The sequence below is a fragment of the Henckelia pumila genome, chromosome 4 (assembly GCF_033568475.1).
Source record: "Henckelia pumila isolate YLH828 chromosome 4, ASM3356847v2, whole genome shotgun sequence".
Taxonomy (NCBI): domain Eukaryota; kingdom Viridiplantae; phylum Streptophyta; class Magnoliopsida; order Lamiales; family Gesneriaceae; genus Henckelia; species Henckelia pumila.
In genome coordinates, this window is record NC_133123.1 from 140,237,022 (window position 1) to 140,261,665 (window position 24,644).

The 24,644-nt window shown below is 34.0% G+C and overlaps 2 protein-coding genes across 8 annotated transcripts; one reads left to right on the forward strand and one right to left on the reverse strand.

Annotated features, from left to right (window-relative positions):
- Nucleotides 1–10,893: 10,893 nt before the first annotated feature.
- On the forward strand, nt 10,894–11,389 carry LOC140866604 (protein SMALL AUXIN UP-REGULATED RNA 51-like). The gene has a single exon (XM_073271631.1). The coding sequence runs from the start codon at nt 11,021–11,023 to the stop codon at nt 11,336–11,338; it is 318 nt and encodes a 105-aa protein (XP_073127732.1). The 5' UTR covers nt 10,894–11,020; the 3' UTR covers nt 11,339–11,389.
- Nucleotides 11,390–17,252: 5,863 nt separating this feature from the next.
- On the reverse strand, nt 17,253–23,851 carry LOC140864272 (filament-like plant protein 4). 7 transcript variants are annotated; one of them, XM_073268348.1, is made up of 6 exons: nt 23,621–23,851; nt 21,606–21,704; nt 20,803–21,031; nt 18,475–20,728; nt 18,138–18,183; nt 17,253–17,907 (listed from the first exon to the last, which is right to left on the reverse strand). In XM_073268348.1, exons 2-6 carry the CDS (start codon nt 21,696–21,698, stop codon nt 17,479–17,481), a joined length of 3,051 nt encoding a protein of 1,016 aa, XP_073124449.1. In that variant the 5' UTR covers nt 21,699–21,704; nt 23,621–23,851; the 3' UTR covers nt 17,253–17,478. The 7 variants fall into 7 exon arrangements, with proteins under 7 accessions (XP_073124449.1, XP_073124454.1, XP_073124450.1 ...); XM_073268353.1 differs by lacking the exon at nt 23,621–23,851 and adding an exon at nt 23,462–23,581; XM_073268349.1 differs by lacking the exon at nt 23,621–23,851 and adding an exon at nt 23,290–23,428.
- Between the last annotated feature and the right edge of the window lie 793 nt (nt 23,852–24,644).

A 24,644-nucleotide genomic window follows, 5' to 3' on the forward strand; every position in this document is an offset into this window, starting at 1 on the left:
GTCCACACAACAGTAGGTACAGATGCAGGTGCATCTGTCTCAACAACAGTAGCAACAACAAGTGGAGTTCCTGATTCAGTGGACTCACTCTCAGAGGAATCACTTGATGATTTACTTTCAGCGGCAAAAAGAACCGGAATAGCTTCTCCAGACGGTTCCTGGGTACTTGAATTTCCCCTTTTTTGGCGTACAAGCTTGAAGTCTTCATCAGAGCTCTCATCCCCAAAGGTGAATTCAGTGTCCACCAGAGATGGTCTTGATGATTGTCCTTTTCCACGGAATCGTTTGGAGGCAGTGTAATCTGGGTTGTATCCAGCTTGTCTCTTGGATCGGCGAGTTAAGGATTTCGTGGGAAACACCTTATTCACCACGCTCATGTCTGGTAAATTCTCTACATCGATGGCATTGCCAGGCTCTTCTGGAGCGATGCAGTCCAGAGGCACAGGTTCCTCGGCAACAGGAATGATTGCTTGCTCAACCACAGGGTGTGGTGATGTAGGTGTCGTGACACCTTCCGCAGCATCTTCCGTATATCCCATCTCAGAACGAATATCATGTGAATCAAAACATTTTTCTGCCATTAGAATGTGAAAGAGTGAACAAATAAGAAATTTTAGGCAATGGAAAAACACGGAGTACAGAGGATACAATGGTGCGAAACAAAGCAAGGAGATAATATCTTTCCTTAAATAAATAAGCACACAAACATATAAGGCACCAAATCTTTTTCTATTCTAACTCGGATTCTGAGTAGGCCCCAACGGTAACTATGAGGAGAACGGTAACAAATCCGATTTAATTTGGCAATAAATCTCTTCGATTTTCTCCGATAATTTCGGCCCAAATATTTCCAAATTTAACTCCTCGTCAGAATATAACACCACTGAAACAAAATCCAATCACATTCAAATTCAAAAATTCAGAGAATAGGGCAAAAATCACAAATTTTGTTCGATCAGAATTTTTAACCTTTTGGCTTTAGTATATTCACAAATATGCATACCCTAATTATGTCTAAAAACAGAGTGTGACATAAAAAATAAAATGCAATTTTATGCACAAATAAATGTTGACAAGTGAGGTGTTATCCACGATGTTGGCAACATCTCCCAGCAACACTTCAGGATTCAGAAAAATTATTATATCTAATTCATTATTTTTGCAAAAGTGGTAGCCTGCACACTAAAGGAACGATCTTCAAATGGACCCCTTTAGGTAGCTTTTTTCATTTGCTTCTGATTATCAATCAAATTTGATGATTGATTCAATTCAAGCTTCATCATTTTTTTCTTTTGTTATTCTGAATTTACAAAGTCACTTTTCACTTGGGACAAGATCATGAAATACACGAACGTTCCTTCACTACTTCGTGACAAAGTCAGAACTCTTCTTTGATTAATCCACATTAAACTGTAAAATATTTTGATGAGAATCCTGAGTGAAAACTAGTCAATGGTTACAAAGTATCAACCACATCACAAAACAGAATGAATGCATGAATGCAGTATGCCTAAGATCCTAAAAATGCACATGCATGAAAAGGTATTGTCACAGGGTGTTGGCAACACTCCTGACAATATCTCGGTTCTGTCTATAATGCACACATACTGAGAGACTTCCTTAGACTGGAAAATCTCTCGAAATTCAAAGCTTTTGTGAATATATCAGCTAATTGGTTATTAGTTCCAACAAACTCAATTAAGATCATTCTTTTCTCGACCAAATCTCGAATGAAGTGATATCTAATGTCAATGTGTTTGGTTCGAGAGTGTTGTACTGGATTTTTGGATATATCAATGACACTTGAATTATCACAGTACATAATAGGAGTATCACTCTTAACACCATAATCATTTAGCATTTTATTCATCTAAAGGAGTTGTGAACAGCAACTACTAACAGCAACATACTCAGACTCGGCAGTAGACAGTGAGATACAATTTTGTTTCTTACTATACCAAGATACTAAGTTATTCCTCAAGTAGAAACATCCTCCCGAAGTGCTCTTTCTCTCATCTAAATCCCCAGCCCAATCAGCATCACTAAATCCTACCAAATTAGAATTGGTTTCTTTAGTGTACCACAAACCCAAATTCAAAGTTCCAGCCACATATTTCAGTATACTTTTTACGGCCTTCAAGTGAGTAATTTTTGGGTTAGACTGGTATCTAGCACATAGACAAAAACTATACATGATATCAGGTCTAGTAGCACTTAAATATAAAAGACTACCAATCATGCTTCTGTAGAGGGTGTTGTCAACACCTTCGGCAACATCCTCCCTAGACAGTTTTTCATTAGACCCCATAGGTGTGCGCATGTGTTTAGTGTTGTCATTCAGAAACTTCTTTACAAGATTTTTAGCATACTTGCTTTGACACAAAAATATACCATCATGCATTTGTTTCACTTGCAAGCCCAAGAAATATGTTAACTCACCAACCATGCTCATCTCAAATGTAGACGACATGCACTTCACAAAATCATCAACAAGTTTATCATTTAAAGCACAAAAAATTATATCATCCACATAAATTTGGCAAATTAATATATTATCTTGAGATTTTTGCACAAACAAAGTCTTATCAACTTTACCACTTTTGAAGCCAATATTGAGCAAGTACTCAGTAAGTCTCCCATACCATGCACGTGGTGCTTGCTTCAATCCATACAATGCCTTTTTCAACTTATACACATAGTCAAGATGATTTGGATACTCAAAACCCTTAGGCTGTTTCACAAAAAATTCTTCATTTAGGATCTCATTCAAAAAGGCACTCTTTACATCCATTTAAAACAGTTTCATTCCCATATAACATGAAACAGCAAGCAAAAGTCGGACTGACTCAATGCGGGCTACAGGAGCAAAGGTTTCATCAAAGTCCACCCCTTCAACCTGTGTATACCCTTGAGCTACCAACCTAGCTTTATTGCTAATGATGTTTCCCGACTCATCAGTTTTATTTTTAAAAATCCATTTAGTTCCTATGACATTACCATGAGCAGGACACGGTACCAAGTACCAAACATCATTCCTAACAAATTGTTCTAACTCTTCATGCATAGCATTGACCCAAAATTCATCTTTTAAAGCTTCTTCTACCTTTTTGGGTTCGATGTTTGACACAAAACAAGAGAATCTTACCTGAGAATATGTAGAACCCATGCACAATAAACCTGCCATCTTTCGATAATCCACTTTCTCTTTCCTTCGAGTTTTCAATTCTTCATGCACATCTCCAATGACCTGTGAGGTTGGGTGATTCTTCTGAATTCTGCTTGGAACATTCTTTCCAGCTTAATTTACCTCATTGTTCTCATCAATATTCTCATCAGTAGGCTTTTCAACTTTTGATTATGGATTTTCTATAGGAGGTTTTGTCAGAGGTGTTGGCAACACTCTTTTGACAGCATCTAAATTTCCAGAATTTTCAAGCAGATCATTAAATTCATCCTCAGCTATTTTCTTCTTTAGATCTGAAAAGTCATAAAAAAAACATTAATTGACTAAAAAATAGTCCGTGTTCTCAAGTTGTACATCCTATAGGCTCGGCTATTTGATGAATATCCCAAGAACATACACTTATCACTTTTTGCATCAAATTTAGCAAGATGATCCCTATCATTCAAAACGTGACATACACATCCAAAAATATGAAAATATTTAAGGTTTGGCCTCTTTTCCATGAGAATTTCGTAGGATGTCATAGTAGTATAATTCCTCAAATAAACTCTATTTGAAATATGACATGCAATATTCAAGGCTTCAGCCCAAAAACGTTTTGAAATATTTTTCGAACTCAACATCACTCTTGCCATTTATTGCAAAGTCCTATTTTTCCTTTCAGCAATTCCATTTTGTTGTGTAGTTTTAGGATTTTCATGAGAAATACCCTTCTTATCACACAGACTAGCAAAAAAAGAGTTTTCGAACTCCTTACCATGATCGGTGCGAATACGGATTACCTTCAGATTATGTAGATTCGTAATATTAGTGAGCAATTTCTTGAAGGCATCAAATGTGTCCGATTTTTCTCTCAGAAAATTTACCCAAGTATATTGTGAGAAATCATCCACACAAACAAAAGAATATTCTTACCTCCAAAGCTTTCAACATCCATTGGACCCATCAAGTCCATATGTAAAAGCTCAAGGCAGCGTGTTGTCACAGATGTTGGCAACACCTCGTATGACACCCTAGTCTGCTTCCCTTTCTGACACGCTTCACACACAAATGGAATACCAGATTTTAAGTTAGACATACCTCTGACAGCATCTAACTTACTTAAGTTTTTTAAAGTCTTGAAGTTTGCATGACCCAATTTTTGATGCCATAGATCAAACTCATTCAATTTTGTGTGCCTACGAGCCATCTCTTCTCCGAGTTGATAACAGTTATCTGATGATCTTGTACCTGTCATGACGCACAAATTTGAATCATCAAAAATTTTGCATAATTTCTTATCAAATTGCACATGCAAATTATCATCACAAAGTTGGCTTATGCTTATTAGATTTGCGGTTAATCCTTCAACATGAAGCACATTGCGAAGCTTGGGTAGACCAGCAACATCCAGAGTTCCTTTTCCAACAATGTTTCCCTTTGAACCTCCACCATAGGTTACTTTTCCACTTTTCTATTCAATATAGTCAGTGAGAAACTTTTTGGAATCTGTCATGTGACGAGAGCTACCGCTATCAAAATACTATGCACCTAAAACATTAGTTCTCAAAGCAGTATAAATCATATGGCATTGAATATCAGCTTTTGGTACCCAAATCTTTCTTACATAAGATCTGTTTCTAGGGATGTTGTGGGGAGGTGTTGGCAGCACCTTCGATGCAGATCTATACATGTAGTCTTCCTGCAGCTTAAAACAGTATGGTTTGATATGACCTGATCTATGACAGTAATGACATATGTACTTACGTTTCCTTCTAGATTTTGAAGGGGCAGCAGGCTGTGGCTTTGGTTTTGGAGGATCACTTGGTGAGGCCTTTTTGCTTGAGATTTTTGCACTGCTACTTTCCTTGACAAACACAGGGCCTTTTGAACTTTCACCAACCTCAAATATGCTATTTTCAAAACCTAAATCAGCCGTACCATCTCTTCCTATCATGAGTAACGAATCAAGCTTGGAAGTGCTTGAATTAAACTTGGCCAATGTAGCATTTGCTTTTCCGAGTTCTTTCTTCACTTGGCTTAGTTTCATGTCTTTCTTACTCAGCATGACTTCCAGTCTTGACACATCAGCCTTTAGATCAGAATTTTCCTTCGAAAGAATAGTATTCATCTTATTCCTTTTAACCCAATCAGTATGAAGTTCTTCAAACATCATCCGAGCTTCTTCCATGGGCATTGTCTCTTCACCTGTATCATTATCACACATGTTATCAGTAATGGAGGAATTCAAACAAACTGACCTTTGGGAGATGTTGCGGCCAGGTGTGGCAACACCTGCTACAACACCTAAAGGATTGACTTGAAACTTTTTCTTGCTCTTCAGTAGGGTAGATAAGGCAGTATGGCTTTCTTCATCTTCTTGTTCTTTTTCTTCAGACTCTTCATCACTCAAGGACGTGTTCATCCCTTTCCTAAGCGTATTGGCACACTCATTTGCATAGTGTCCAAAACCTTGACAAGCATGACATTGAACAGTGTCCAACTTCTTTGACACAAACTTCTTCTTCCCTTCCAACATCAGTCGAGGCTTAGGAGTATCAACAGATTTCCTTGGTAATTGTTCTGGTCCAGTAATCCTTAAAGGCTTGTTAGAGAACATTGGAGCCTTGAGTTTTTGATCCGTCCTTCTTGACTCTTTCATCTTCTTCAGATAATCATTGAATTTCCTAGTCATAAGAGAGATCGAATCATCTTCCAAGTCATATTGATGAACTTCTTGATGAAATTAAACATGCTCCTCGTATGAGGGTTTCGAGGCTTGAAGGGCTATTAATTTTCCTTTATCCGTCTCTTGTTCTGAATTGTTCATCTCAAAAACTTGAAGGATGCTAATCAGTTCAGTCATCTTCATCTTTGAAGTGTCTTTAATTTCTTCAAGCGCCCAAATCTTCCCATTAAATCTTTTAGGCAAGGATCGAAGAACCTTGTTCACCATAGTTTCACTAGCAATAGGTCCTCCAAGAGCATGTGCCTCTGTAGCTATCTTCCTAAGTTTCTTATCATAATCAGCAATAGATTCATTCTCATCCATCCTAATATTTTCAAATCTTGCGTTTAACAATCTCAATCTTGTTCTTCTCACGCTATCAGTCCCTTCACAGTGTTCTTGAAGAGCATCCCATGCATCCTTAGCAACAGTGCAATCAGCTATAATTTCATACATCCTCATATCAACAGTTGCAAAAATTGCATTGAGTGCTTTAGCATTGTAGCTTGAACTTTGTGTTTCGTCGGCATTCCAAGTTTCTTCTTGCTTGATGATGTAGTCTCCATATTTATCTAGCGTCTTTGGAGGAGTCCAACCAGTCAGAATACTTTGCCAAGCACGAACATCCATAGCCTTAATAGTATATCGCATCCTATTCTTCCATAGTGCGTAATTCGTGCCATCAAGGACCGGAGGTTTCAGGAACGAGTTCGCAACAGACGATGAGTCCATCTTATTCCCTGTAATAAAATAAACAAACCAAAATCAGTTCTTAGTGTATCAAGAATATGGCTCTGATGCCACTTGTTAGGGAATAGGGGTTGCACATAAACTGTTTGAGGTGTTGTCACAAGATGTTGACAACACCTGCAATAACACCTTGAGTAACTTGCAGCGGAATAAAATTAAAGCAAAAATAAAATAAACAAGCAACCAAATAAATAGACTCAATATGATTTAAGCAAGAGTATAAAATACTCTTGCAGCGCCTCAGGGCAAAACTTCACTAGAAAACAAATCAAAGAGTTTTACAAACCCTAACACTAGTGATTATTGTAAAATTCAATTTCTCAAAACAATTGAGAAAATAAACCATAAAAATAAATCATAAAAATTCTATTCAAAATAGAATAAATAAAATAGAGTAAGGAGTTAAAAATCTTGATGCCAAAAACTTGCATAGTCGAAAGACTCTCCAATCAATGATCTTCAAGTGTTTTTCAAGCATCAAGTAACCTTGATCGATTTGAGCTTTCAAAGATCTTCAATCCTTCTGTCAATGTACGTGTATGAAGCTCTTGGAAAATCTCACGGTCTCTCTCTATCTCATCTTTCTTGTGAACACCTATCTCAAATAAATAGACCAAAAATCCTTCTTCAATATATTTCCTTGTAGGCGTAGGATTCCTTTGATTTGATCATATCAAATCTATACAAATAAAGAAAGATAAATATTAGATATGATATGTTAAATATTCTAATCAGCTTATCAATATCGCAAATAGGAAATAAATCACATAAATAAAGATTACTTCATGTCCAAAAAAGACAAAAGATATTTAATAAACTCTTTTTCAAAATAGGATGCTTTTAAGAAATAAAATATTCCTTTCAAAATATAATGTGTACTATGCAGGATTCAACAATAAATAATCCATACACATCACAATTGGAAAATCATATAAAATTGCAGGTTGTACATAGCTAGATTGGATTAATACTTGCAAAATTGTTTCAAAATTAGATCAACCTCCTTTTATATGTAATGACAGCAAATTTTTTTATGTAACAAAATTAAAATTGAATACAAAAAAAAAAAGTTACGTTTTATACAAAAAATTTTCGATATTGTTATCATATCGTGCCAAAATCTTCGGTATATAAATTTTTTTGATAAATTCGATATTTTTCGATACAAAAAACACCGTATACCGAATATTTTTTTATTTTTTCTCACCCTTAAATAGTATCATGATATGCCTACTTATAAGATACTCTTATTTTATGGGAGTGTTTTGAAGAGCTTTTACTTATTTAAAAGTGATTCTTGTAGAGATTATTTTGAAGTTGATGAGAAGCTAAAGTAGGGAGTGTTTGGAAATAGAAGTTGAAAGCTAATACATGTTAAAGTTTTGTGTTTGGAGAATAATTGCTTCCAAACTTAATTTTTTTTAACTAAATGACAATCATACCCGTATTTGATTATTTAATTTTTGATACTCACACTATAAAAAATGAGTTTATATATTATTTTATATTATGAATTTTGTATCAAAAATATTTTATTTTTTATAAGATGAATACTTGAAAAAATATATAAGATTAATAAAAATAAAATATAAAAAATGAAAAAAATTGTATAAATATACAAGATATGTACAAAAATGTATGAAAATGCGATATATGTATATTTAAATAAATGTTTGTAATAATAATGTAAAATTTTAAAAAATATTTTTTTAAAAAATGTTTGTAATAATAATGTAAAATTAAAAAAAATATTTTTTAAAATACTTGTAATAATAATAATGTAAAATTAAAAAAATATTTTTTAAAATACTTGTAATAATAATGTAAAATTAAAAAAATATTTAAATAAATAATAAAAACATATGTAATATGATAAGTTTATTGAGGGTATATATGTCAACTTGTAATTTTATACTTTAAACAAAAAAGCAGAAGCCAAAGAAAACATCAAATTTTAGCTTCTTGTTTTTGAATAAAAATTGTAGATTCTAAAGCATAATTTATCATTAACAAACACTCAAAAACATTTTTATGCAGCTAGAAGCTAAGAAGTACTTTGTAGAAGCTCTATCAAACACTCTCATAGTATATATAAGTGGCAACAACAAAAATCCCTCGGGTTAAAGTTAACCTTTAAAAAATGTCAAAATAAAAACCAAATCAAATAATTTTCAGAATGAAATAAAATAATGAAAGAATGATTTTGATTTGTTAAAAGAGATTAAGGTATAACATTGACCAGCAAAAATTTATATATATTTATCGTGTTACATATGTATGTATGTATGTATGTATTGCCATAGTTATAACTTATAAGGCGAGGAGTTTACTTGCTGAGACGACAATGTCTTTGCCTTCTTGTCCTTGGGGAGTAGAGGGAAGCAAAAGTAACATGGTTTTATGAGTCGTTAACTGACATGTACCCAAAATAATAAATAAATAAATAAACAAATATATTGATTAACAAAATATTATATACATATATATATTGTTAATCAAACCCTCAAGTAACTCTAACTTTTAGAATTCAAGATTCAAATCCTCTCCAGTTGCGAGGTTTTAGCCTCACATTAACGACGTCTAAAGAATATATAATGATTAATTATAGACCATTAAATGTGACTCGTTGAAAACTGTACGTTGCACTCGAAATATCCAACATCAAGTTTTATTTTTTAATTGGTTGATTGACTCATGATGAAATAATTAATTAAATAGTAATCCCAAGTCAAAATCAAAGCAAGCGTGTCAATCAAATAATGATCATGTGAAAAAGTCCACTAGCAACACAACCAATTTCAAATCAAATAACGAGTGATTGGTGATTGTGAATTTGAAGTGAAAGGTTACCCCTAAATTGGGTTTTGACAAATATTGCATGGAATTTTTACTAGAATCTAATGACTTTCGGCAAGAAATGGTGGGGGCCTCCCTTTGTTTTGTGTATAGATATATAGATGGTCACAAATCGGTACAAGACGGCAACAAATTTCATTCACAGAACATGGGATGGCATTCAATATGGGTCCTTTCCATTGCCCCCACTCACATTTGCCTAATTATATATCTACTTCATCTTCAAACCCAATTTTGTTGTTTTCTTTCGGGGTCATCATGAGTTTTAATTAGTTCAAATTCTCATCTTTTATATGTTTCGAGTAGTCGGCGCATGCGCGATAATATATCTAATCATAATTCTTGATCAAACGCTATATATATAGCTCATGCCCAGTTTAAAGTTTCAAGAAACTATATCATGCTAGCTAAGAATCTTACATTCTTAAAAAATGGGTATCAAAGTAGTATTACTCCGTACATATATATATATATATATACTATATATATGCTTGTATATTATATATAAAAGTTGTGTAACAACTAACAAGTGAATAAATGTTGGTACGTACTAAGGATTTTTATGTATAAAAACCTATGTTCATGAAGCGTCTACGTACGTACGTACCACGTACGTACGCATTTGTAAATTGTAACAACGTTACACTAACATTGATGATAACAAACAGGCGCACTTCCTACTCACTTGACGATTCATTTTCATGTTTACGAGTTGTCATATATACACACATACACATGCAAACAAATTCAATGTTAGGTGATTTGTCGAATTTATGTCTCGACACGACATGATGGTCACGATTTAATTCATCGAGAACAATTTCATGTAATAGTAGGCAAGTAATGACCGACAAATAGCTTGAGCATTTTTAGTAATTAACTTTTTTCAATTAAACGAAAGATGTAATATATATGTATATATATATATTATATGTATGTATGTATTTTTCCAACACGATGATCCTGTCGCCACAATTTTTTACTTAATATATATACCAATCATGAATTCATATCATATCAGTAGAGCCTAATTGTTGAGGACATATAATCAGACATTTCAGACACGATGATTTTTTTTTTTAAAAAAAAGGTTGTATTTCCTATCATCGATACATGTATTTCATGATCAAATCAAATGTTAGTAATTCAACCTTTTGCGGGATCAAATTCAGTTTAATTACCTGAGATGGGAAAGAAGAAAGAGGAGTAATTAAAATTAACCAAAAGATCGAGGGACCCAAATGTCCTGATCGAAAGCTACAAAAATTATTAAACCAGATGACTTTGGCTCCCCCAAAAAAATGTAACGAAGCCTAAATACACATAGCCCAAAAACACCTGTGCCTTCTTCTTTGCCCCCACAATACCACATGCCCTTTTTAACTTATAAATAAATAAATAAATATAGAATATTCCCCCCATTATATATATAGCATAATGACTTTCATTCTTCTCCATCGAATTATTATATAAAATATTCCACAACTCATTAGAGATTCACACATACATATAATTAACGAGAAATGGGAATCAAGAATTCAAGCAAACTCTCGCAAAAAGCAGTGATCAAACAGATAGTGAAGCGATGTTCCAACATGGCGAAGAAGCATGGGTTGGAAACCGAAGAAGGGCTACCATTGGATGTGCCGAAAGGGCATTTCGTGGTGTATGTAGGGGATAACAGAAGCAGATATATAGTCCCGATTTCGTTCTTGAACAGAGCCGAGTTCCAAAATCTGCTGCAGCTTGCAGAGGAAGAGTTCGGGTTTGAGCACAACATGGGGCTCACTCTTCCCTGTGAAGAAGAGGTTTTCGAGTCTTTGATCTCTTCGCTTAGGTAGAATTTTTTATTTTCATGAAATGGAAATATTATATTTTATAGATTAGGCATATATAATTATTATAGTAAACGGATATTTAATGAATGAATTCATAATTCTGATTAGTATCAAATAGAACCTTTGATCTTGGGGATTTTTGTTTAATTGACCAAAGTTTTGACCAAACTAGATAACTTAATTAATTAATTGTTGTACTCGGTCTCCGAATTATGACAATATTGGATGGATTGGACAGAAAGATTCCTTTTGACAAATTTAGCATAACGCGCTTTTCCGTACCACTCCATTTTTACATCGAAAGTGCCATTTACATCATCTTGATCACCAATGCATGTGTAATTAATTATACTAGACGTGACTTGCTCGCTCGCTCGCTCGCTCGCATGCGTTTACCGATAAGGTTCTAATAAGTCGTCAACTTTTATATTCCTTCATTTACCATTTATCATACGTGCGTCGAACTGTAGCAGCATCCATCGTTTATTTGATATACGCGTAAACCTCACGTACACTCGATTTAAAGTAGAACATCGTGCATACGCATATATAGGTTGGCACTTGGATAAGTCGTAAATGGAGTGGGATCTCCAAAAGTATAAAAGTGGTCCTTCCATCCGTAGGACTAGGAGTAGGAGTAGGACTATATATATTAATCCCGAAACACCACCATCACCATATTTTTTTATTACCGAAGAAAATTAACAGCATCCCATATTATATTATTTCGAAAAATTCAATCTTATTTCTAACGTTCTATTATATAAAATTCACCAACAAATGTGATCTTATTTTATTTGATTTTGGAGATACAAATAGTCTTCTTTCATTTACGTACAGATACACAAAAACTCATAGGATATCGTTTTACGGTCAATTTTGTTTGTCGGATTCAATAACAAACCTACTTAAATAAAATTTAATAGTTTTATTGAAACTAGCTAGATAATATATATTCTTGTTTATATATAAAATTTTTGATAAAATTTTTATTTTGGTTTTTTTTTTTGGCAGAAAATATTTCATATATAGCTAGCTACAAAAATGAGAAACAACACGAGAGATGTTATTTAATAATTTTGCAGCTAACGTTGATCAGTGAATAAATTAGAAAGATGAGTGCATGCATGCATTTGGTGGTGAACAATAATAATATTGACAAGTTTAATCAATTTAATATTATATTTATCTTAAATATTTTTGTTAGATAAAGGAAACATTTTTCGGGAAACCGGTGTTACATGTATAGCTAGTTTCCTCATAAATGTTTGTTAAAAGTTTCTGTTATTTTCGACGCAGTGATAAGCAAATATGTGAAACATCGATTTGATTTGTTTCATAAATTTTGTGTACCAACCGGACATCCCTAACGTAACATCTTTGAAATTATCCATCTAACTACATAACAAGACTAGTCTACTTGGCAGATATTTATATATATATATATCCTTGCATGAAATTCATTACGCAAACTTATAAGCTTTATACATAACTCTTTTTGTCAAGTGGAGAACAAACCATGCATGAATCTTGTGACATAAGTACCAGGTTCAATTAATTAGCCAGACATGAAGTCAATTAACGTTGCTTTATTCTAGATTATCATCGATTTCTCTCTACTTTCTAATTTGAGTCAAATATTGGACGAAACAAAAATGTGTAATCAACTAATTCCTCGTTATTCGCACGAAGACGGGTCAACAAGAGCGATCACCTAATTGCTTGATTACCGGCGGATGTTATTTTGGAAGAAACGTGTTGAGAGATTAAATAATGACAAAAAATGTTGGGGAAAATTATAATAAGAGACGTAGCTGTATTGAATTATAAACCCGATTGCAGATTATGTGTTTGTATTCCTTGGAGACAAAAGTTATGAGCGATTTCGAATTTGTCCAGCTCATTTTTATTATTTACTTGGTGATATTGATGGACGAAGTATATATCACTTCGTCAAATTCTTCCAAAGTTCCAACAAATCTTTCTGTTTTATTTTACAGTTTTTTTTTTATTAACTTAAAATGACGACATAGAAGCCCCCCTCAATTATTTTTTTTAAGGGCCGGGAAAATGCAATTTTGGTCATATATGTTTGTCACTTTGAGATTTCGGTCATTTATGTTTTCATATTTCAGTTTTAATTAGCACTGCATGTTTTAATTTTTCTTGTAATTTCAGTATTTTTTCTTCGAAAATGCTTACGTGGTACTATACACGACAGCTCCACATCAGTACTATATCGATGCCACATCAGTGACACATCGGAAAAATTACTAAAATTGCCAAAAAAAATAAATATAGCGGACTAAAACTGAAATCTGAAAATATGGAGGACCAAAATCGTAAAGTGACAAACATACATAACCTAAAAAACAATTTTTCATTTTTTAAATGTTCATGTATATATAAGTTTTGTTATAAAAAAATAAATAAAATGAAATAACAATTTATAAAATACAGATATGTTCAAGCTTTGGATCTACGAAACGTGATTGTACAATGAGCTCTTGTAACAATTACTAGTATGGGAGTCATTCTAATATAATTGATTGTAAAATCATTTTTAATCCGTTTGATCAGACAATGGTACCACACATAAAACTCAATCAATCAATCTGATTAATTTTGTGTATGTAAAAATATAATTTTATCTGATATAAAACAATTATACATTAATATCTGATTTGGAAAGATTGAGGTTCTCATTTCGGTCTAGTTTTTCGTATAATTAATTGCTATGCTAGAAAAATATTGAAAATTTAACGTCGTCAGTCACTTTTGATTTGTGAATTATTTTTAACGAATAGTCTTTATATATTTTTTTTACAATATATGCCAAATACTATTCATCACTATTATGGAGAGTAAATCAAAATAGCCGGAGGGCATTAGCCCAAGTGACGCCATTGATGTCATTTTGTAGACGTCGGAGGCTCGTGTTCGAGTCTCTCCTCTCTCCGGATCGGAACTTTTTCTTCTCCACTTGAATATTTTCAATAAAATAAAATAGAGAGTAAAATACAATAAATTCTGAGCATATATCCAATATATCATAAAAGGTTCTTAATTTTTCTTGTAATTTTACGGTTGGGGAAATGTACGCTAGCTGGAAAGTAACGCTAGCTACGTGGTGGACAATTTAAATTTAGTGTGCAGAACATATCATGTGGTGGGATGTACATTATGTAAGAAATTAAAAGTTACGAATTTCACACCCATTACTCCAAACTAGTTTTAGTATTTATTTTCCTAAATTGTGTAAGAAGATGTTTGCTCATACAACACAACTAATTAACTAAGTGCCTTTCAATACGCATCACACAATAGTTTGTCTGGTGGCTGCATGCGAAAAGGCGAGATGCCGGGAAATTGATTGGGATAATTGTGAATTTTTGGCACTGTTTGGTTTGAGTGATATGATAAGTAATTCATTGATAAATAATATAATGTAAATTAAAAATAAATAAGAAAAATTAGTTAATACATTATTTGATTTGACGGATAGATTATAATTTATTTGATTAAATTGATGTAAAATTATTAATCAATAAATAAATAAATAATATGACGAAAATAAAGCAAAATTGATTGAAAAAAGTTATACATAGATTAATAATACATCAAATCAAACAATGTCAAATTAAAAATGAGAAACAATATGTATTTTTGGTAACATATTAATTCTTACGATTTTGGTTCTCTATATTATTAATTTTTTTGTCTTAGTTATTCAACTATCTTATGAATTTTTTCAATTTTATTTATTTTCATTTGAAGTGATAGGTGTGCATGACAATGTCATCAGGTACGTGACGTACGGCGTCAACTTTAAGTCGAAAAAAAAAACTAAAATTACAAAAAAAAACAAAACAAAAATAAGAAAATAAAACTGAAATTTGACGATATAAATAACAGAAAAATCACTCAAAAAAATAAACATATTTGATATATATATATTCCTTTTAGATTGTGGTAAGTACAACTAAAACTTTTCATCATGTGGGCTTAATAGTTAATAGTATTTAATAAAAGAAATTGAGCTTTTAAGTTGGGTGCTTCTATGATTCACTGAGTGAAATTCACCCAGTGGATCTGGGCCATTCATTGGCCCGGGCCCCACACACAAATTATGTGAGGCCCGGGCCAACGAACGGTGGATGCTGCAAATGAGCCTTTTAAGTTCAAATAGGGTACGATGTTGTACAGGCTGTTGTCCCTTCGCCACGTAGTCGATCCGCATCCATTTCATCCTTCATAATAATACATAAATTATGAAATTTTTGTGGATTTTCTATTTTCCAAATTGAAAATTTCTGGAACAGATTTAGCCTTATATTTTATGTAATAAATTACAAATATATCCTTGAATCTACTTATATTTTTTATTTTTTATTTTTGAAAATGAGAATGTCAATATTGGATACAACCTAAAGTGTATATCTACCATTATTCCTCCAAAAATATTTGTACTTAACTTTTCATTCATATATTCAAGTATTTTTTTCAAAAAATTTACATGCGGGGCACATTTATTGTTGTATTAATATTTTTAGGTTATAATATTCTGGTTTTAAAAAAAAATTGTGAGGAGCTTTTTATGGGGTATGTTAAAAATAAATATTTTAACAAAGTCTTATTCAGGTTTATAATTGAGTACCGTACGTAGTTTGTAAGCTACTATATATTGAATTTACCGAATGCATCTCAAAGGATAATGACTACGAATTCTCATGTTATTAATGGAAAATAGAAAAAATGGTGCATATATCAGGAAAATTTTAATCTCTTGGTTTTATATTTCATTTTCTATGTTGATGATTTACATTATATAATTTTGAACACGTTAACGTTCATATATTTTATTTAAGAGTGTCTCACTTGTTTTAAAATATATATTTGAACTCTTTTTAAAAAAAAATTAATCTATATTTTTCCATGTGATGCCAAAAAAATAAAATTCCTACAACTTAAAGACCGTGACGTCGCACCTAATTTTGGAATTGTAGGCACGCAACATGAAAAGTACTACTATTGAGTTTGCCAACATATGGGCCAATTTTTCACGTGGGATAAAAACACATTTCCGGACAAATTTATTAGGTCACGTGACAATTTAACGTTAACACTGAATGGTAGAAACCAAGAGAATAGTTTCTTTTAAAATAAAAAAAAAAAAAAAAAAAAAAGAAAGAAAGTAAGAAAACCAAGAGAATTGTTAAAAACACATATAGTTCCAAAAATTATTAATTATTTGAAACCAAACAGCAATTTTCCTTACCAATGCTTTGCCTCCTCTTGTAGCCTTGGAAAAGTAGGCTCTACTGGGGTTCTGGGTAATTTTGACGTATATTAATTAGGAGACATACATGCTCCTCACGTAAAAATCCACAAATAAATGCTCATTGTATCAAAACTTATAGACGTAATATATATTACATTATTCATGCTCCTCTCATATATCATATATGCATGTTGACAAATGGGTGTTGAAACTATGGTAAATTGCTGAAAAATTTTCAATGCAAACATGTTTTGTTCTGCACTTCTTAGCCACTTTTTTGTACCACAATTTTTGTTAATTTGTACCACATTTTATATGATTTTGTACCACATGATATATGATATTGTACCACATTTTATGACTAGGGAGCCCAAAGCAAAACGTGTTTGCGTTTGGATATTTTTGGGCAAATTGCCCTTGAAACTATACATATCACATGTTTTGACTACTCCACCGTCAACTGTCGAGTTAAAATTAATTAATTTTGCTTGAAAAAAGAAACTCATTTTTGCTAATCTTTTGCATTCGAGGGGTAAAAGTTTCAAGAAACCAACTGTTTTGCAAATTTAGCCAGATTCAAAATAATCTCTCGTACTTTGACACCAAACACAATTAGGACAAAGTCGTGTCGAGTCATTTTAATCATTTATATGTACAATAATAACATATATAGGGGTAAAAACCGGCTACAATACTAACGGTAAAAACGGCATCAGCTACACATTATTGGTGTCAAGCATCCCACTGTTACCCTTCAACAAATTACAAGGGTGTTTCAAATCTTTTTCAACTTCTATTACGTACCCGCTAACTGGACTGTGTAGGAGGAGATGTAGCAGCAACAGATATTACCGATTAAGCCTTAGCGGCCATTTTTTTCTTTTGACGAAAAGAATCTGCTAAACACGCGACCTTGTTTCTCTGGTGTAGGGGTAGAGGATCTTGAGGGCCGATGTTTTGAATGCACCGTGTTGATTGGAGACCTTGTGGGGTTGCTAGCTTCAGAGTCTGATGGATTAAACGTGTTGGTGAATTGATCCAAGGGGGACTCTTTGCCCGTGTTACGAGTATTAGTGGAAGAAGAAACAGTATCCATTTCGGTTGCTAGCAAATTCACACCGCTTATGGATGGTTCGTCGTCCTTTGAGACTTCAAACTTTTGAGACCTCTCATCTCTGACTGGACTGGCAATCTCCGCCGGGGGACGGAATGATTGCAACTGCTTACCAAGAAGAAATATTGTTTCTTGACACTCTGCTAACTTTTCTGCTGCTGCAGCCAAATCCTTCTCCTGAGGTTGGATAATTGATGAAGGAAGCAAATGAAATGAGATAATTAAAATTGTACAACACATATGAAGTACTTTTGGCCGAGCAGTTATGCAAGAATTTTTAACAACAATCATGCGAGACTCAATTAAATCAGATAACATCACTTGAATTTAATACGGGAGGGATACAACGTTAAAAATTGGAAAAGTATTCCTCTAATAATTGGAAAACAACATGGTATAAGCCTAACCTGGCTAGTCTTGTCACCATTATCAGTTGATGGAAAACTTTTGATCCTGAAATGGAACATGCATGAAGTCAATAGAGACCAGGAGTCAGGACGACAGATAAATTAAGACCTTGCAATGTAACAATGCCATCTTACGCTAAAAAATATTTAAAGACAAGATAGATTTAAAAAAAAAATCAGGAAAAGAACTTTGACATAAAAATAGAAACTTATAAAAGAAAAATCTTTTTTAACTTTGAGATCAAGCTCTACAAAATAAGGCAAGAAATATCGTTTTCAGCTGGTGTAAAATCAAGTAATCTGAATCGTATCATGAGGAGAAGAAAACAAAAGTTACCTTTGCAGCTGCTCCTGAAGATCTATGCATTTCGCTAGTGCATCTTGATGACTTTTTTTCTCCTCTTGGAGCTCAATATCCAAACTTTCTATTTTCTCTTGGAGGAGATCAACTTCAGTTTGTAATTCCTCTGCCCGTGTTTCGAGTGATTTGTATGACTCAGCCATGCACTTGAGCTGAGTCTCAGCCAAGCTATTCGTCTTTTGAGCTAATGAAAAATTTGACTTAATCTCAGATAGTTGCCGTTCTGTTTCCAGCAACTGAGATTTCGTGCTTTCAAAGTTTTCTTTGCATTCAGCAAGATCCACAGCAAGACTATCCTTGTCGAACTTCAACTGTTGAAACTCCTCGAACGAGCATTTCCATGATTTGGCGGTTGATTCAGAGGTCGGAACAAGATTCCCATCATGTGGGACATCAGGATCAGATGTGGAATCAGAGAAGTTACCACTGCCATTTGGATACCTCTCTCCTGATGAGTTTGCTGCAGCCTTGTTCTCCGGTAACGCAATCTTGTCAATACAATCAGAACTGCCGGTTTCCACTTCATTATTTTTCAACCCCAGGATATTGAAGCGCAGCTCACTCGCTCTATTTAACACATGAGATACATCGAGTACAAAATCATTGAGATTAATCTCACTGCTTATAGCTTCACCATACTTGGCAGAGAAGCTGTCAAGTTTCTGATTCAGTCCTCCATCAGGAGATGTTCCCGGAACAACCTTAGACTCATTACCAAGAATTATAACAAAGTCATAAATTTGAGAAAGAGCCCTTTCTAATTGTTGATTTGCAGTTTGAATGGTGTTGATACATGAGTTACCTTCCGCAGTAGAAAGACCACTCACCGACTTGCGATGCAAAGTGTCAAGCATATCCTGCATTATACATCTAACATTCTCAACAACCTTTTCCATGTCATTTTGTTTGTGCATTGATTCAAGTACTGTATGTATTTGGGATTGAAGCTTCACAAAGATCAGTGGGTCTGCCTGTAGTTGAGAATTTGCTAAAGTGGCATCATCTTTAGGAGACAGCAGAGCTTGCGCTACAAATTGTTCTCCACATTGAGATTCAGCTGGCAGGCAGGCAATTTTCTCCATCTCCAAAAAGTCATCCATAAGGTCCAGGTGATTTGTGTTTTCAGACTCGTATGAACCTCCGGCATCCTTTGCCTTCTCGAGATGACATTGTTTAGTTGACAACGGAGCCCACGAATCAGAACAACTAACAATGTCGTCGTTTCCCTCTTCAGACATGGAGGTGAAACTCCATGGATTACTACTTTTTTTGTCAAACAAACTTTCGGATGGGGCCTGAGCATTCGATCTTGGTCTACTCTTCTGTTCACCATTATGTGGCAGTTGGGCTTCTAAACACTGAAGTTTGCTGCTCGTCTGAGCACAGAAACTCCTAGAGGCTTGCAATTCACTGTTGCGCTTCGATAATGCTTCCTTCAACATTTTCGTCTCTTCCTCCATTACTAGTAGGCGTTCTGTGAGCAACTCATTTTCTTTCTGATACATCCGTGCGTTGTCAAATGAAAATTCAGGCAGTTGGGACAAATGTGGAGAATGAGACTTCACTGGAGACCTCCTTACGGGAGATTCCCCAATATCTCTCCCCAAGCTTTCGACTTCAAGTTTCATTTGAGCTACGGCAGCCGGACCAGGTAATTTCTTCCGAACAAGGCCTCGTAATCTTTGACACTCTGCTTCAAGCTTAGCAATTTTCTTTACTCCTTCCAGATGCTGCTTGTTCGCTACTTCAGCAGATCGCAAACTCATGTTCTTTTCCTCACTGCGAATTTCCACTTCTTTCCTAGCAATATGGATTTCATACTTGAGCGAATGCACCTCTTTTTCACAGGACTCAATTTTGCTCTTCAAAATTTCTATCTCATTTACAGCTTGCGACTTTTCTTCACTTAGCTTGATTAAAATGTTAGAACGCTCCTGCAAAGATCTCGATAATGCAGCATTTTCTGCAGCAGAGGTCAATAACTCTTGGTCCAAATTAGCTATTTTAGCTTCAAACTCAAGCTTCATCTTGTCAAACAGCTTTGCTTTGCTCAAAACAACTTCATTCAATTTTTTCTCATGTTCTTCCTTCAAATTTCGTATTTGTCTCATGCACTCCTTAAGAGCCCCATCCAAATGGGTTGCCCGATCTTCTGCAGTGAGCTTTAGCAAAGTAACAGATTCCAGATGATTTTTCAGAGTTGCAGCTTCTGCCTCAGCCTTTTCCCAACCTGTTCAAATAGTTGTTGGTGATTAATTCCACGATCTTCTGTTTTCTTAAAGGAAAAGGAAGTTTAGCTGATACCTGAGACAGCCTCTTCAGCAACTTTGACGTGTTGTTTCACAAGGTTCTCTTTATCGGTAATTTCAGTATGAGCATCAGATAACTTTTCATTTAGTGCCTTCACTTCATCATCTAAGGCCTTCACTTCTCCCTCAAGAGACTTCACTTGATCTTCCAACCCAGTTAGATGGGTGTATGATTCAATCGATAGTTGCACATACTTCAGCTTTTTATTGTTGTCTTGTTTATCCTGTTGGTTACCAACAACACGATGTATATCAGATACAGACGAAGTAAACACTAAATGTTTGCAACAATTCTAGGAGGGGATGGAAAACTAACAACTTATCGGAAATCGCATCAAAAAATGAATTGTAGCTTCTAATTTGTTGTAAAAAATAAAAAAATAAAGAAAATAAATAAATTACTAGTAGGGAAAAAAGAGTACGAAGAACTGGGTTAAGACTTAAGGAAATTATTCAGGCAATCCATATTTTATAGAAATGAATCAGGGGTGAGGATGAAATACGATAGATTTCTATTATACAATTTAATCTACACAACTTTTAAGCTGTAGAAAAATGAATTGTTCACACCAAGAAATGGAGACCGTCAGAAACACTCTTTGAGAATACCAGTAACTGATCCCTCCGGTTAGAAATTCAATACACGTTGCAATTCCAACGAGCAAAAGATTGTACTTCAAATAAATAATCAGCCACACAAATATGGATCAACCTTGTTAATTTGAGTGTATTTTTTAAAAAAAAAAATAATCGACTACAAGGATATGGATCAACATTATTGATTTGAGTTGCACCTACATCTGAAGGCACGGCTGAAGAGTCTGTTGCTGTTTTTTCAGCTGCTAGCTTTTCAGATGACTTTTTCTTCCAGGGCCAACTTCTTTTATCCATCGTAGGCTGTCGATACAAATAAGTTGTAAGAACAAAAAGTTAAAAGAAGGTCAAGATCTAAATTACTTGAATGGAGAAATGCAGAGAAAGGTTAACTGGCAATGACAAACAACATGGAATAGAAGTACAGGTCCCAGGGAACAAACCACATCATGTTCATCTAGCATCTAATAACAATTCATTTTACCACGCCGATTGAATCACGAAACATAGATGTTTCCAGACAAGACATTTAAACATTTTTTTGACTCAACATCGTGTTTATGGATATCTATGGAAAAACTAAACTAGATGCCATCTCAAGTGTTTGTGACTCCACAATGCTGCTAACTTTATGGAGATCTATTGAAGCATTAAACTAAAGATGCCATCTCAAGTTTTCTGACTCCACAATGCTGCTAACTTTCTCAATCCAAATATGTAACTGATTACCAAGAGAAGATGGATTCTTGAAAGCTCCCACTATCTAAACAAGTCCAAGAAATTAGCAATGGCCAACCAAACCAACATCATCTGCCAAAAATGCCTATGAACCACAACTTAGTTTAAGCATGTCACGCATATTCATGCAGGACATGCACTTAAATTAAGATGATTAGTCATGAGACGAAGTCAACAAATTTCCCATGAACAAGTTGGAAAGAGTCAATTGAAAGTAGGAGTAAACTTTCTTTTTATAACACAACTTCTGCCCATTAACATCTTGCAACCAACGATAAGCATCCAAATAATAGATATAATACAATTGATATGTGAAATCCAAAAAGTATAAAAGACCATTAACGACTAACAAGCTTGGACCTGCGAAGGATGAACATTTCGGGATCCTAAGGGTAATATTAACCGGAGATAACTGGACGGCCAGACTAAATAACAGAGAACGTTGTCAAATCTTCAATACATATTCTGTACTACAAACTGTGGAATCCATGAAAGCAAGAAACAAATACTGTTGATTAAAAATATTACTCGAAAAAAAAAAATGTACCGTGGACCAAAAAAAAAAAGATATGCCACCAGAAAAAATCAAAATCGGAGTTTAGTTTCAGCCACAAGCCACTGAGGTAGATCTAAACGGGAAACAAGTCTCATTACTCTGTAGCTGAAATTTGGTCTAAATTGGAGTGGCACATCATTACAAGGAAACGACTGGGATACGATTTCAGTGGCGTGAAAAATAGTTTCAGCTATTAAACTTTATTCCAATAAAAGTAATCAAAAGATGCAACTACTTTCTTGCGTCAAACCTCAGTTACATGTAATAGTTAAAAATGCCATATCCTCGATATCAAACAACAATTTTAAAAATAAAAATAAAAAAATCTCACAAAACCAAGAACTATACATAAATAGATCAACAATACGAAGAAAAACATATTTTCCTATCAGATTTTATTTCGTGGTAAAGGACGGACAATAACAAAATGCTACAGATATACATGCATCCTGAATGAATAATGCAGTTAGCTAAAAACGGAATCAATTAAGACAACAACAACTTAATACAAATCAGCAAAGATTTGGATTCACAAGAAAACGAAACAGAACCATATCTACAACTGTCCAGCTGAAAATCAGATAAAACACAAACCCAGAAGCAAACTCCCAACAAATGTGGTAAAAGGAGGCAAATAAGATGCAGTGGCAGCGGAAAAAGAGAAGCCCATAAGTCTTATAAGGGGCAAAAAAAAAGAAAGAATTATTGTAATTAAAATATAAGAACGAAAAATATTGCTTTCCACGGCACAGAAAACAAAGCGAACCCAAGAAAAAGGAACCAGCCTCTGAATAATGTATCCTTCCACTCAGGGTTAAAATCAGCAAAAACCCAGGGGAGGCAAAAAAAAATGTAAAAGGCAATCAGACAAACGCAACCCATGCATGTCTTTTTCTTGTGTATGCGCCAAATTCAGACCACTTACGAGCTACTGGTCAGTATTGTTCACTTGCAGCAATGCGGCTCCAACAAAAACGGTGGATTTGCGATTGAATGAGGAAAAAAGAGGATCTGGGATTGAGAATGCAGTTGGTTCGGTGTTTGTTGAGCGGGTTTTGTAGAGAGGAAAAAAGTGGTGGAGGAATGGGGTGTGGTGTGGGGTCCCATGGAAGTGGTGAAAGTATTTTCAGTCGCTTGCTAGAGAAGACGTAGGAAAGCTCCCACACATCACCCTCTCTTTATATTTTTTTAGTAAACAGTATTTAAAGTGTTTTTATGATTTGGAAGAAAGGAATATATAGCATATAAAATAGATAATAATTAACAAAAATATAAAATAACTGATGGTTTTTTATTTAGGCTCTTCGTATAGTTGGTAAAAAAAATTAATATTATAACCTTAATCATCTTGTACAAGATAGATAGATAGATGTCCTCTGAAATAATCTCATAAATATTTATCACTAAAAAATATATAAATTGAAAAGTAATACTTTTGTTATAAAAAATGATATTTTTTCTTGATTTCGGATCGAATAAAAGTTTTGTCTCACATAACTAATTTGTAAGACGATCTCACAAGTTAATTTTTATGATACGACATTGTGTTGAAAAACAATGATTAATAGAACATGAATTGAAACATGAGGCTCCATTTTTATTATTTCTTTGGAATTAGGTAAGATATTTGTTACAATTGAGTCTTAAAACAAACTCTCATCATGTATTTGAAAACTTTAATGACAGACGAGCTATATATCATGGGTGGACTTCCAATGTTACATAAACAAAAATGTTGAAGAAATAATTCTCAAAAAACAATTGTTGAAGAAATGATAATAAATTTTGTCGAATGACAGGATTGACCTTGGTACAGGAGATGCAATTGCAATTTGCAATCGGGTGTATTTGGACCACCGTCACTAAGGGTAAGCCTGCATCCGGACTTTCCCTCGGCGTGTGCTGCCGTTATATCTTATTTCAGAAACCCATAAGTCACAATTACGGCT